Source organism: Pezoporus flaviventris, unplaced genomic scaffold, assembly GCF_033815535.1.
Source record: "Pezoporus flaviventris isolate CSIRO_AGI_PZ_B2104156 unplaced genomic scaffold, CSIRO_AGI_Pfla_v1 ptg000002l, whole genome shotgun sequence".
In the NCBI taxonomy this organism is placed as follows: domain Eukaryota; kingdom Metazoa; phylum Chordata; class Aves; order Psittaciformes; family Psittacidae; genus Pezoporus; species Pezoporus flaviventris.
The window spans coordinates 47,606,668-47,621,861 of record NW_026892550.1 but is presented as its reverse complement, the minus strand read 5'-3'; the positions used below and the strand labels follow the sequence as shown (position 1 = coordinate 47,621,861).

Sequence of the window (15,194 nt, the reverse complement as noted above, 5' to 3'; positions counted from 1 at the left end):
AAAATTACAGTTTTCCATTTCTTTTCCTTAAGGTCAACTTCATTTTTTTCAAATTCCTGTCTATAACAAGATAAATGTTGGAAGGAACATTAACAAGCTCGTAAAATACTCTTTATTTACCTGAAGTAGCAGAATATGATGATAAGCACCAGAAGAATACTGCAAACAGTCACCGAGATCAGCAGGGCCTTATGGTGAATGTTTCCTTCAGCAAAGTCTGGGATTAAAACCAGGAAGGTGGAAAATTTGGAAAGGGAGGTGGTACAAAGTCAGTATTAAGAGGCACACACACACCTTCAAAAGTGCAGCAAACATGATTTCCTCTCTTTTCTGCCAAAGTCCTGTGCAAGATACCCCTGGTTTCCCCAGGTGTTTTGTACACTTCCTCCTTGACCCTCACTGATCAAGGCAGAAGCAGAACCTCCAAAAGCCTATCTGTCTTTTCAGCCCTCAATAAGGCAAAACATCACCTTGATCTGCAACTCCCTGTTTGACTCTGAATGAAAAAATCAATTAAGACCTGTAGCTCTGTATCTTAACCTAAGTGATCAGCCGGACATAGTAAAATTACTGCCTCTGTCTTAAATCACTCTTACTAAGTAGCATCCTATCAAGCAGTTAATGTAAAAAAAAATAATAATTGCATTTATCCTAGGAGAGAAGACACAGAGGACCATCGACCCCTAAGAAAGGAGACCACAAGAGGCCTTGAAAGCATCTTTCCATCACTGCAGAATAATCTCTTAGATCCTGTTTTAAACACCTGAGCAGGAATTTTTCTCCTCCATTCACTCTATAGCAACACTGTGTGCCAGCAAGTCTTCCTGTGCTCATGGGCAAAACTATCTTTCCAGCAGCTATTCTGTAAAACACTCTGAAAATTAAATGTGTCAAATAACTTGTAAAAATGCCATTATGTAAAAACTATTACAACATTTTGGTCAATCTTTGCATGGGAGACTCATAGTCTCCTTTAAAGTATACCATTAATCTCCAAATTTGTACTCCTAACTCAGGCGAGTCTGACCTTCATGCATCCTCTTCTGCTGAGAACCAAAGAAACCTAGCACTATTTCTCTTTAACCTCCCCTACCCCCCAGACTCTCAGAACTATGGTATTTTAGCATGTAGGTACATATAACACCCTCACAGAGTTGCTATCTGATATAATGCAAATAAGGATGATGTTTTCTGAAGCTTTTCCAGCCTTGCTGTCTTGCATCTTTCACACTAATGCCCAATACATTGTAATATGCAAGAAATCTATCCTTACCAACTCATCCTGGAACAGCACTATTACATTTCAGATTTACAAGGGTAATGAGAAGAGATTCCTAGGGGACTCTTGGTTCACTGTCAGGCTTTTATTTTTAAGATCCAGTTTCTCCTTCTGTTTTTGCACCCAAACTATTTCTTTCCTTCCCCTTTCCACTACAAACAGAGATTATCTACCAACTCACCTTTTGATCACACTGGTCATATTGTAACCTGCCATTCCCTGCTCCTGGAGCATTAAAAATGTAAACATTCAAGACACAGCTGATGCCTTTGAAAGGGGACACTGACACGATGTCTATCAAGAAAACAGTGGAGCCCATCATTCTCCCTGCCACAGCAGATTTCTCCCTGGCCTGCCACTCCAAGTGGGCTGTGAGCTGAAACTGAGAGCCCACTGGGGAATCCAGACCTCTCCCACAAAGGCTGCTCAGCAGGGCTAAGGGCTCTAGTTCATGCTTTGTAAGCAGCATGGGTTGGCCAGCCATTTCCATCTAAAATGTGTGGTTTGTAACAGTTTAAGACGTTGCAGCCCATCAGCTGAGGAGATGATGAACACAGCACACATACCGTATACTGGGATTTCGCACTTGAGAGGAACCTGGATATCTGTCAACAACAAAGCTTTTACCATTTCACAGAACAAGCCATGATGGAAGATGGGCTTTTATGCTTAGCAGTAATGAAAGCTGATGTCAAATGCAGAGGGCGCAATTAAGATCTTGTTCATACTTGTGTATGCTAGGCATTATAGCCACAGAAGTCTGTGCATAGCCACAGAAGTCTGTGCATTTACACAGACATGAAGTGTTGCACTACCAGAACTTGTAAAGCATCCATACGGTTCATGTTGCCTGTGTGTGTCTGAGTATGTACACTCAGGAGAGGGATGATAATGATACTGAAATCTTGAATCAAATTCCAGACATATTTAGGGTTTAAACGATCCATACTCTGTGCTCAATGCTTCTAATGGGCTTCTCCTATTCAGGAAAGTCAGCAAAAGCAGTCTGATTTTCCCAGAGTGCTGTGTAGCTCTCCAACTTCAGACTCCAGCACTGCCAGATTTTTTGATACCCGAATGCAATTATGGGAAGCAACTACAAGGCAACATGCAAGACATAAAGGAACATGTCTTGATCTGCATGCTGCAAGAGGCTAATGCAGACTTCAGTAGCAGTGATGCTTACACTCTTACAGCAGGTGATGTCCCCTATAGCAAACACATGACCACTACCAGTGGTTCACTATGCACAGCATGGGTATGCAACTGGCTCTCACAGGAGAGGAGAATAATTTCCGCATGTCTTTATTTGGCTATGTATTATGAGAAGCGATAGGGATGATAAGCGAGCTATTGTCTCACCTTTTAAATACTCCCTGCATTTTCAAAGCATTTGGCAGAATGTCATTTGCTTGCTCACCTGAGGACTTCATAAACCCATTGGCACATAGCCAACACAAGATTAAAAGCATGCCCCCATTCTTACATGAGTAACATCTGTTTGCTCTGCTGAACTGAGCCAGGCTGGTGCTGCTGGAGACCAACTCCTTCCTCCGCCTACAGCCCAAGCTGCTCTCCACAGAGCACAGGACAAACCTCCCCTTCCTGGCACCTCCTTGACCATGCAGAGGGATGGGGCAGCTCAGCTTTGAGTCCACTTAATCACTGGCTCATGGGCTCCCTGGCAAAGGTAGTAGTGGGTACCAGTCAGTGTCAGTTTGTGTGACAGAGACTCTGTCCTTTAAGAACAGCAGCACTTTGCTTTCGAGTGTTATGTTACTTGGCAACTGCAATGTGCCAGCAGCAGGGTTATGAGAATGAGCAGTAGCTTCCACGGAGGCAGCAGTGAGCAATTGCAGTGGGGGGTATGCAAAACAAACACGCAGTAGCTTTTGGAAGCTTCTTCACATACCTCAGCTGGCAAGTAACAGCGAAGCCCAGCAAATGGCACGTTAGCAGTTTTATGTTGTACAAAAATGGTGGTGCGTGCTGGTGTCAATAGTGAGCAGCAGAAAGGGAGAAAGGGCCACAAAAGGAAGGTCTTCGGTGATACCAAGCTGTCTCTCAGTCATTTTCCTGTGATTTCCCCCTCCTCCATCACTTGATCCCCTCACTCTCCCATACACAAGACCATGCTGAGGAGTTCACTGAAAATGCCACCCAGCAGGTTCAAGGGAGAAGTCAGCATATCAAAGGGAGAGGAGGTTCTCTTCCCTCCCCAGTTCACAATGTTACAGTTATCCAAGTAAAAACTGCAGTGAAATCCGAGGCGTGGAGACTGTGTGCACACATCAAACCCCATCATTCCTCCAATCATTCCCTTGACCATTCATCACAAGCTCTACAGGCAGGGAGCCAGACACGGTGGCACCACTACTTCTGCTTATATAGGTTTTAAATCAGTAAAGACATATTTCTCCTTTTGACTGGTCTCAGCCTTCACTTTCGCTAGGATTTCCAGGAATACCTTTTATTGTTTAAAGCAAAGGTGTTGCATCAGACCCAATTAAGACTTTCATTTCCTTAATAAGACAGATGTACAGCTGGGATGAGGACTTCATGGTTTCTCTGGGGGTATTTTATCCTGCTAGTTCTGTACAGAGATGAACTCAAAATTTAGGCTTAGCTGTTGTTTCTTCCATCCTGCTTAACAAGCCTTACTTTGACCAGTGTTAATTCTTCTAGGTCCCAGTCTCATGTATGTGGTCCTGTTTTCTTTTCATGGCGGGGGAGTGAGTAGGGGGATGAGGGCAAAATCCACTTTTCAGTACATGCCAGGTCTGGAAAAGAACTTTGGGAACGTAAGTGACTTGCCTTTGTGACGTTACCTTGGTGCATAGGTTAATTTGCAGTTCAGCAACCTCTGACCTGCAGCTGCATGCTCTCCCTAGACTGTTTCCCATGTGCTATGACCTCGGACACAAGTTCATCAGAAGCCAAATTTCTGTTTGCTTTTAAATGCTGAGGAGCATACATATTTTTCATGGAATCCTGGAGGTCAGAAGGTTGCTCCTAGAAGCTTGTTTTTAAGTTCATCTTCTCATTCTTTGTACTTACAGTTTATGTTAAATTTGATAGACAATTCTAACAGTACTCAATCACAGCCATAGCACTTGGTAGTGGCAGTAGCATGTATTTCAAAACTATATCTGTACCTGGTTGCAGTGAAAACTAAGGCCTTTCTCTGAGATTTCAGATTAGGGCACAGCAATGACAAATTAAAACAGGCTTGGCACCAAGCACAACACATTTGCTTAAGGCCTTAATAGAGGTACTGACTTTAGCCCTGTCCAGCCACATTAATGAAGCAGTTCCTGAAATGTATTTTCATTTTATACTAGGAGGATACCATTAGCGGAAAGCATATTTCAAACAGAAGTCTTCAGAGTATGTTGAGTGAATACAACACCTTTTGTTTGTCCTGCTAAAGTGACAACTTTGCAACACAGAGCTGGTAGAATGCTGTTCCAAATCTATGAAATTTTTCTTTCAACAAATATTCTCTCTGCTGTTTTATGGGTCTGCCACCATGGTGCCTAAACACACAGAGCAAAATCAACATTGATCCAAACAACTTCTGCCACTACCAAAAGACTGTTTTATTGCTTTCTGTATAAGTAGCAGAGAGTATTGCCAAATAACTAAAATCTTAATAAGGCAGATGTCTAGTGTTAGGCATTGGTTCAGTATTTTTAAGTAGTTTCAATGTAGAATAAACTCAGTCAGCAGCAGGAAGAAATCACGGCAGTGTCTTCCTAACTAAAATTACATTTATTGATATACTAAGTATGAACAAATATTGACTTCTTTTTAGAGCTTCTCTCTCAGTCCAAAGAACTTTTTGAAATGAAAAAACCAACAAAGTAGTACATAACTCTTATGCTGGAAGTCAAGAACTTTATGAGGTTTCGCTGACTTAATGGCTTGCTAGTAAACAGTGAAATATTTACACACTACTCTCCACAGGTCTGATTTTGCAGCCCACCTGTGCAGAATTTCATAGACATGAAGGGAACAGCTTACAGGAGTGAAGCTTTCTCTGAGCATGCATTTGTGCAAGTATCTGCTGTTTGCAGATTTTCAACTCAGAACATCGTGATTACAAACTATCCTGCAACCTTGAACTCATTCTCGCAGACTAATCTCCATGCTGACCACTTCAAATCTTGGCCATTGCTGCCAGTGCCAAGAGTTTATCATGGATGAGCTTACAGTTACTTTGGAATACATTTCTATAAAATTTATCTGCAACATCCAGCCAAACTAGTTTTACCGACTTTCAGCAAGTGATGTTTAAACAAGCAAATGAAAAAGCTATAATCTTGCCCCAGAATCTACTAAGTTAGTACACATCCATTTGCATGGGCTCTTCCCCTACATTCTATTTTCAGCTGCATTTTTCATGTAGAAAAACCACTTAAGTGACTAATTATTGTCCTAGTGCTAGATTATCAGGTCTTTTATATAAGAAAAGCTTAATGGTCTTCAGTCAACCTGGACTGAAGACCTGGACCCAGATGTGTGTGGAGTTGTGAACAGTAATGCATGTTGCAGGGACTAGAAATAAGATTCAATTTTATTATCAGGTTAACAACGTACATAGCAAAAGGCATCCTCTGCCATGACAAACAGAAGTCTTTGGGATAATCACTGATAGCCAGCAGGCCTGTGCTAGGATAGAATCTTGTAACTAATGCATCTGGTGCTCACTACATGCATGCAACAGAAATAATACCAAGTATCAGCAACCATGGGTCAGGGCACTGCTACCCACATCACCTACAGGAATTCAGCAACACCGTTTAATGCAGTTTACCTTTCTAATCATGTGCACCTGAAGGGGGGTGCTCTGGGTTTGGGCTTGGGCTTTGTTTCTTCCTAAGGCACAATGAGAAACAGCAGGAAAAGGTCGGTTTGGTACTGGATTTACCTTCCCTTACCTCGAGTTTTCAGTGGTGGCAGCGTAGGGTGAAGGTGTTTGTTACAGAAATCTTGGCCTGTGCAACATTCAATAGATCTTCTTTGGTGTGGAATAGGAGTGTCCTGCAACAAACAATTTGATAGAAAGTAATTATCTATGTCGTACATATACATCATCATTCTGACACTTGAGAAAAAGATGCACTTGTTAGCTGGACTGCAGGCTGTTACAGATTTCTAGGATGAGCAGAGTAAGGATATTTGCCACTGAACATATCCAGCAACATTTCATCCAGATAATTAAGAGATCCATTCACCCCTAACAGATTTCTGTTAGTGCCTTAGTGCTGCAGAAGGGACTGACTGTTTCTAATGGTGCAATTATTAGAACTGTGAATGAATCCATCAGTTAGATTTGTATTTAAAAAATAAGTTAACATGAGTATTCAAAACAGTTTAGCCAGAATACTACTGAAATTTCTGTGGGCTAATTTAGCTGTCACTTCTAATCTCATGGGAAGCTGGGTAAAATATCTTTCATGGACCTTGATGGTTATACTGTTCCTGTACTCACGTAGAATCATTTAAGGTTAATGCTAGAAAAGACAAACACTTTACAGTGACCTTGCTCCACTGCCCATAGCCATTCCATTGCTGCAGTAGTCATCAGGTGGTCACTGCACCTGAAGGGAATTTCTGGCACCAGAAATCCAAAAACTAAAGCACAACTTCATGTAAGACACGAAGATTGTTGTGGTCCATCAAATAACATCCTAACTAACTTTAGCTACCATGGACACTTCAGGAATTAAGACTGCATTTCTCTAAATTTGAACTTCCTCTGAGCTGAACTGTTACTACTAACAGCAGTGCCAAACCCCAAAACCTATGCTATTGTTAGAAGCAGCTATAATATCACAATTCAGGGATAAAAATTCACTCTTCTCAGCAATCAGTGTAGAGCAACTATTACGTAACTGTAGAGTGGTTTGGACTGGAAAGGACCATAAAGCTCATGTAGTTCCACCCCCATCTGCCATGGGCAGGGACACCTTCCACTAGACCAGGTTGCTCAAAGTCCCATTCAACCTGGCCTTGAACACTGACAGGGATGGGGCATCCACAAATTCTCTGGGCAACCTGTTCCAATGTTTCATCACCCTCACAGTAAAGAACAACTTCCCTACATCTACCCAAAATTTCTCCTCTTTCATTTCATAGCCATTATCCCTTGTCCTATTACCACCTATCTACCAAATAAATGGAAGTGAAAAATATGGACATAGTAACATCTGTTGATCGCACTTCAATTGAAAGCTGTCAAAAAGCCAAGCAACACTGGCAGCAAATGCTTTCTTACCCGACACTGGAAGTCAGAGCCCTCTAATCCAAGACATCCCTTAGTGACTAAATGTCCACCGGACTCATCTTCTTCTATTATGGTAAAGCAGTAGCCATCAGTACTGAGGATTGGAAAGAATGAATCAGGAAAAAGCTTTGAAGTGAAATATATGCTGCTGAATATAGTCTTAAATGTTGTTCCTTGCAAGGCAAATCTGCCATTAGCAAATTGATGTACTAAGGCAGGCTGAATGACTCAGGAACCCAAGGCAACCTACCTCTCTCAGTGCAGTCCAACAGCCTACAGGCCTGTGGACCAGCTCTTGCACACACAAAGGAAGCTCTGCCTTAGGAGTTCGCACTTACCTTTCCAACATTTAACACCTATAAACACCACTAACAAACATCTCAATTCTCTGCCTATGGTCATTAGTGTGTTAAGACTTGGGAGACCTATATAAGTGCGAGCATCAACACTACAGCAGGTCTACCCTGTGTGTGGGGAACAAGGCATGAATATTTGCACCACAGTGAAGACCTGAAGAAGGAAACATTTTTGAGGTACTAAATACAAAATATATTAAGAGTGATTTGTGATTCTTGTTTTAACGATATTACAAACTGCAACACTCTTGTGTATGAGTTCTTGAGTTATTATCAACACCCTTCATAACTGTTTACTTGGGTTATAAGGCTGAAGTGATCCATAACGCTTCTGTTTACAAGAACATGCACCAGGAGGACAAGTACACTAACAGATGGCTAGATGGTGCTAGTCCTTCCTCAATGAAGGTCAAGTGCCTGAACGCTATGGAAAGAGGGGGAGAAAGGCACAAAAAGGGTGTTTGCATTTTACTGAGACTGCTGTACACTGATTTCTCTGCACTCTGAGGGAGATACACACCATGCGCAAGAAACACAAACTGACTGATTTGCAGGAAGAGGAGCCAAAAATAAAGAAAAAAATATTTAATATAAGACATTTAAGTAATATAAAAATAAAATATTCTGTTATTTCCCCAGGAAAATAACACTGTTATTATGTGCAATGAGTATTTTTCAGAAGAGAAGAAACAAACTTAGTTAAAAAAAGGAAATAAAAAGAAAAAAGGATTAGAAAACTGAAAGACAGCAAAATTTCGCATTATTTGTCCTTACTTGAATGAAAGGAGAATCTAACAGGGCTATAAAAGCAAAGGCAATGAAGATTAGGAAACCAGAGGCACAGTTACACATGTAAGAGATAAACACAATTTGTAAGTATTAACTACATGACAGGCTGATGCTGGATAGGATCATGTCAAATATTCGCAGTGGCATATTTTTATATTAGTGGTGCAGGGTCTAGCCATAGTAAGCTTATTACTTCAAATAATAATCTATCACAGGTTATTGACTTCTGGATTTGAAAAGTAACCAGTTGCACGTTGCAAATGACTTTCTCAGACAAGCAAGAGATGACTTCTACCCTTCTTTGACATTGTGCATATGAGTAATGCAAAGGAGACAGCAACCCTTCTGGATAACAACCACCTTGATTTCATTGCTTAAGCTTAAAAGATAGGAACAATAGGATTGCCAAGAAAAGAGACTATAAGGAATCCATTAGAGCAGAATATTTTATTAGATTACATTTTATTTGTTTGCATGGTGCCTTTGATTCAAAGTAATGAGTAAGTTTAACCCAGGGGACAGAGTAACAAAACAATAAATTGAAATCAAGTGAAACACAAAAAGGAACTCCACAGCTAACTGTCCCCAGCAAAACCAAAACAGCTCACCAGAGGAAAGCAAGGGAAGGAAAAGTCAAATTGTTTGGGGGGGGGGGGGGCAGATGCAGGAAAGTATGCAGCTTTATTTCTTTTTTTTTTTTTCTGTCTTCCATGGAACACTGATTCTTAGCTCATTTCTGAAAGTTAAATTCAGGCTCCTCAAGCATTTCAGTCCCTCTGAAAATTTTAGCCCAATTTTAAAAAGACAAAATTAGACTGGATAGAGCAAAACAGAAAAGTTGCAAAGCCTCAACAATAAGGATAAATCATGTTCTTTACAGACAGTGGAAGAGTAATGAAGGAAAAGTATGAGACAAAAATAGCAGTGCTGAGCAGAATAAACACTGGTACCATTTGTTTGCATCTCTAAGAAAAAAATAAACCAGAAAGCTTTCATGCAATGTAAGAACTCATTATCATATTGAAAATATCTCAGGTGTTTGGGCAAGAAGTAGAAGTGACTCTTCTTAAAAGAAAGAAGTACCTGCTTCCCCCCTTCTGCCCCTGACCTGTTCTCCTGGTTCACAGGATGTCAGATGGACCACATGCTGCAAGTAAAGAGCAGGGCATACCTCTGCTGTTTTATTGATTACCTCATACCTGTCTATGGCAGAAATGAAACTGTTCTTACTATTATAACAACTCAAAACCAAATCAGATCAGTCTGCATCATCTCCAATTCCATGTTTATTTCGTTGACTGTATAAATAGAAACATATGTACATTGCTGATACATGCAAAGCAAGATGAAACACCTATTCTCCACTTCCTAGCAAAGATTAGTAGTATAGAATTATTTCTTAAACTGTGTAATTTCAATACTGTGTAATTTGTTTCTACAAATGGAGCATAAAAAAGGAACTCAACCTGATGTTACTGAATACATCCAGGTACACATCCACTAGCTTCCACTACACTAAAGCAACATCTTATTAGAGTATGGTGGAGGAGAATGATTAAATACATTTTGGATGCGATCACTAGTAAGCACGTTTGGTATGCCACATATTTGCCAAGTCAAATGCGAGCAAAATAAAGGGGGTTAACAGAGGAAACGCTGACAGACACTGATGTAGAAGATGCTGCAATAATTACAGATTACCCAAAAGAAAAAAGCAATCTTAATGGAGACCTTTACTAAATGTCAGAAGAGAGGAACAGAGGCCAACAGCTTTGCAGCTGCTCACACAGATGTCCTCACTGGCCAACAGCCATTTCTCACAGAAGATGCCATACTTCAGCTACCAAAACTTGACTGCTGAAGATTTCCTGTACTGCTCTCTTCATGTGTGATGCAGCCAGGGATGGCAATATATAACTCGGAAAAGCAAAATCTTCCCTTTGTTCAGTGCCTATCACAAACAGATCGGTTAAATATCCTGATGAAAAGATTCCTCATCTTTAATCTTATTTGCAATTGAGTCCATATGAGTATTATGGTTTTTGTCCACTCCTCTTTATACTCCTGGTTTCAACATCAGAAAGAGCTAAAGCTCTTTTCATTTCCATCCAAAGCAACATGGCAAGTTTCTACACTTTTAAAAAATTATCAAAAATGTAAAAATGTTAAATTCCATTATACACAGAAAGTAGGAAGTTCATATTCTTCTGTAAAGACTGGCTGAAATAATCTAATGCAAAAATTGGCTGACTCCCAATTTGCATCTAATTTACGTATTTTGTTGCACCCTTCACTTAATGAAGATGATGAAGGCCAAATTTAGGAAAACGCTGACTTTGGACACCATCCATAAACAAACAGTCATAGTAAATGTGCTCAACACATTTTCAGAAAAAATAATATAGTTAGCAGCTGTGCATCAGGGAAGTAACATGAAACCAAACAAGAGCATTACACAGCTGCTGAGCCAGATGCACCTTCAGATGTTTGCACAGCTACTCTGAAGGCAAGGAGAGACATACAGGTGGAACAAAGCAAAGAAGCTGGCTCACACGGGGCCACAGTTTCTTGCCACGAGTTCCCAAGATGGTGATGTTGGTCCTACCACACATGCTGTTCTGTGCACGGTACCTTTTGGCTCTCTGGGTGCTCAATGATGACCCTCCACACAGAATGGAGAATACCCAATGCATACTAGCAGAGCATCTTTTCATAGATGATATATGGGTCTATCAATCAAAATTTTCTCTATTCTACATGTCTTAACTATTCTCCCAGGACTGAGACATGACCCAGCCCACCAAATATGTCTTGCATTGTTCTACTAGATCACAAATCAGTTCTCCCTGACACATGGAGTCACAATGCAGAAAACATGCCACTATGCCTATCTGTGAGGGACAGCCCTAGAAACTGCAGGCTTCACGTTAAATGTGAGATTTGACAGGGTACCTCTGCATTTTCACAAGGGCTCTCTAGCACCTTTCACTTCTGTGCAAAATCCATTTCAGTACATGTGAGAACTATCAAGGAGCAGTCAAAATAAAGCTACTCATCTTCCTCTTTTCCTTTTTAACTTTTTTTATTCCTTTCTTTTGTCTCCAAAATTTAAACACAGACCAAATGTTCTCTTTTACTTGACCTTAAGATTACACTGCAGTTGAATTTGTATGATGTAGCTCCTTCTTTAATGCTACAACAGACTTAATATGGAGGTTTGCTGTTACACTTCGGTTTTTTAATATAAGTAAATTTAATATGCAAGGGAAGTGTAAGGTATTCCAGCACTTTCTCCACAGTAACAACAAAGTACTCCCACACTGAGAGTAATTAATGCAACAGGTCACAATAGAGGGATTGCATTACTATTTAGCTTAAGGTTTATACTAAATACCTAATGGGCAAGACCTAAGCAAAACTAAGAACAAGGAATTTCTGGGACACAGTTGAAAAGTGTGGGAGGGGGACTTTGTGTTTCTGTTTAAACACTCGGGGTGAAGTCATCTGCATAGCCACACTTGAAACATACAGAGGGGGCAAGGAAAGACTGGAGCTTGCAAATATCTGTCTCTGTTGCCCTTTGTTTTTTTATTTGAATCATCAAAGAGGACTCAACTGCCTCTGGTACAGTACAAAGGATTCCATCAAAAAATGAAAATAAACAACAAAAAAAGTTTGAAATAGTTAACTTGTAAGACCTCACCACAACTCCTTTATCAGAAAATGTTCAACTTTACCCTAAAAATTAAAGGCGCTTAAAAGAAAAGTTGTCTGAATTCAGTGCTTTGGCCCACTGTGGAAATCTTCCTTCTACATACCAAATCACAAAGAAAATTCAACCCTATCATCTGGAGAATGGGAGAACAGAAATAACATAGCTCAAGTGAATTATCACCTCTGGTAACACTGGAAAGGCAACTTAATCATTTTATTGCTTTAGATAACCAAAACTACCTCAAGACACAGTTGGCCAGAAACACAATCGAGACCAGTAGACAATACGTAAGAAATTAAACTCTATCAGCTTGATCTTAAAAACCATCAGCATTATCTGTGAATGGAAATTAGAGTACAACAAGGCACCTAATCAGTCTCTGCCTTTACTGTAATCCCACTGCAGTCAAAACCAATTAAATCTAACGCTATTCTTTAAAAGATGCAATTAATTATGATTAGACACAAACTGCCTGTGCATTCACTCTGTACACACAAAGCTTGAAATGGCACGGTAAAACAAGGTCCTGGTTGTGTTCGAAGCAGCTTTAAGCTTCTTCACTGAAAGCCTTTTCTGAGTCGCACAGATGCTAAGAAAGAATAGTTTCAACATGCTGCAGGTTAACACACCCATTACAAGCAGATGATTGCAAACCTTCTGCAAAGATCTTTGTTGTCAGGGCTCCTGGTGAGCACACTAGAGCTTCATTAAGAGCACACTAATGAGCTTCAATTGCCCAGTGTGGCACCTGGGACACCCCTATCCACTCACCCACTCACATCCCCTAGCCAGGGCTTCTACTTAAACTCAGGTCTGAGGCTGAAACACCTCTTTGAGTGATAGTACAGGAGTGCCCGTCTCTAGCCTTGTTTCCTGTCTGGATCCAAATCACTACTAGTCATATGAAAGGACTTCAGGGCAGCCGTCTTTGCCTGTTGTGTTCAGGTACCCTTGGGGAAATGGGGTTGTGATAGGTGAGGATATGGCTGGCCCTAGCATCACCTTCAGTTTCTGGCTAGGCCACCTCATGCTCTCTGAGGCTAACCCTCACTTGATGAGATGAGCCTGTAATGGGTTTTCCAAAACTAGTGCTTGTGGATTACCCCATTTTTTTAAAGCACGTTACCTAGAGCTATGTTTTCTTCTGTTGATAGAGAATACAATCTGCACCTAAAGCTAGAGTGTTATCCTTAGCTTTCTAAGTATTATTGGACTTAAGCTGTGGAAATATAAAGGGAAACTCTGTACAGGAACACAGCAGGCTGTTAAAAGGATTTAATATAGATGTGGTTAAAGAATATTGACATTTAAAAATACAATCAGGGAGAAGGACTGGAAATAGCCACCAGATGTCCTCATTTTTATAGAAACATTCAGACTACTGGTACTACAGGCAGGATCTACACTTCAATAGATAAGTAACTATGGTAGCAGGCCAGAATCTTCAGGTGGGATGGCAGACTACTTCTTATGAAAAATTTTTAATGATTGCAATAGGACTAGCTATTTTATTCTGAGAGTTAATGTAAACACAGCTGGAAGTGTTTTACCATTGAACTTTCAGAGCCCTCACTCCTGGGCATGCAAAAGCCTTCCCTGCTTGGGTGAGAGGAAGGGGACAGTGCCTGATGCTCTCCAGAACCCCCACCCTGGCTATATATGTTATCAGTGATTTCCCAGGTGTCAGGGCTTTACCAGGCCTTTGGGTAGCCCAGCATATGCTGGCTTCTCCTGCAGGGCTGGCAGATATAAACTGCAAGTCCAAGCATAGCTCAAAGCTTAACAGACTGATAGAGCTAACAAGAGGTTTGATATTCATTTAAATATAAAATGTAAAAGGCTTTTAGTGGCTACATCTGAGGGAAGCAATAATTAATGCAATAACTTTTAATCTAAAGCAGTTCATTTATTCAGACAAACACAGTGGGATCAATACTGCTTAAATTTCAATATGGGGAGATTTCCTTTACAGCAAGGTTCAATGAGAATTTCTGAGTGCTTTCAAACTGTGCCAGCACTTGTTTGGGCTAGATGAAGTATGAAGTTACTGCCTGACTAGTAGAAAGATCCCAAAATAGAGGGAAAATGAATAATCTCTGCTAACATGGTTGATCTTGGCCAAATCTTTTGAAACCTGGTGTCAACCCAGCCAGCTAACTGGAGACCTAGTAACTATTCTTTCCTAACAGTAGGCTTCGGAGTCTCATCTCTGTTATGGCCCTTTTCATATTTTGTCCAGAATTCCAGCTATGTGGTAAGGAATTCAAGAAGGAAAGTATTACAGACTAACAGTTCAGTAGATATAGGGAAAAGGAACAAGGAGTGTTGTATCCTTTGTATCTCACACCACGGTAGGGAGAGCCATAAAAGTGATCATCCTGAAAATGATTACTGCTGACAAGCCATGAAGGAAGGGTATTTAATTCAAGTTAATTCATTTTTTGTTGCTTTATGTTACTCCAAACACTTCAGCAGCTTTTCACTTGTGTTGCTCACTGGGCAAGTGGCAAGGTGGATACTGCTCAGGTAACAGCACAGGATAGGAAAGAGGAATAGCTTTAATACAAGTCTTTAAGTATTTCCATTTTCCTGGACAGGAAAGTGATTAATATTTGATGGGTAAATTCCAATTTCAATTATCATTTTGATGTCTAAATTGGAAAAAGAAATTTTGTCACTCAAGTAGAACATTCAAGCCTGAAATGTACAAAGATTATTAAGACAACAGGGGTTATAATTTTGTAGTTCACTACCACTTAACTACCT

The 15,194-nt window shown here is 40.4% G+C and overlaps 1 protein-coding gene across 3 annotated transcripts in view; it reads right to left on the bottom strand.

Moving 5' to 3' along the window:
- The window catches only part of BMPR1B (bone morphogenetic protein receptor type 1B), a 190,738-nt gene that overhangs the window by 13,402 nt on the left and 162,142 nt on the right, over positions 1-15,194 (bottom strand). For all 3 annotated transcript variants that reach the window (XM_061477525.1, XM_061477533.1, XM_061477516.1), the window contains 3 exons: positions 7,560-7,662; positions 6,220-6,322; positions 121-217 (listed from right to left, as the gene is read on the bottom strand). In XM_061477525.1, coding sequence (XP_061333509.1) covers positions 121-217; positions 6,220-6,322; positions 7,560-7,662 — 303 coding nt within the window. The remainder of the gene's footprint in view (positions 1-120; positions 218-6,219; positions 6,323-7,559; positions 7,663-15,194) is intronic.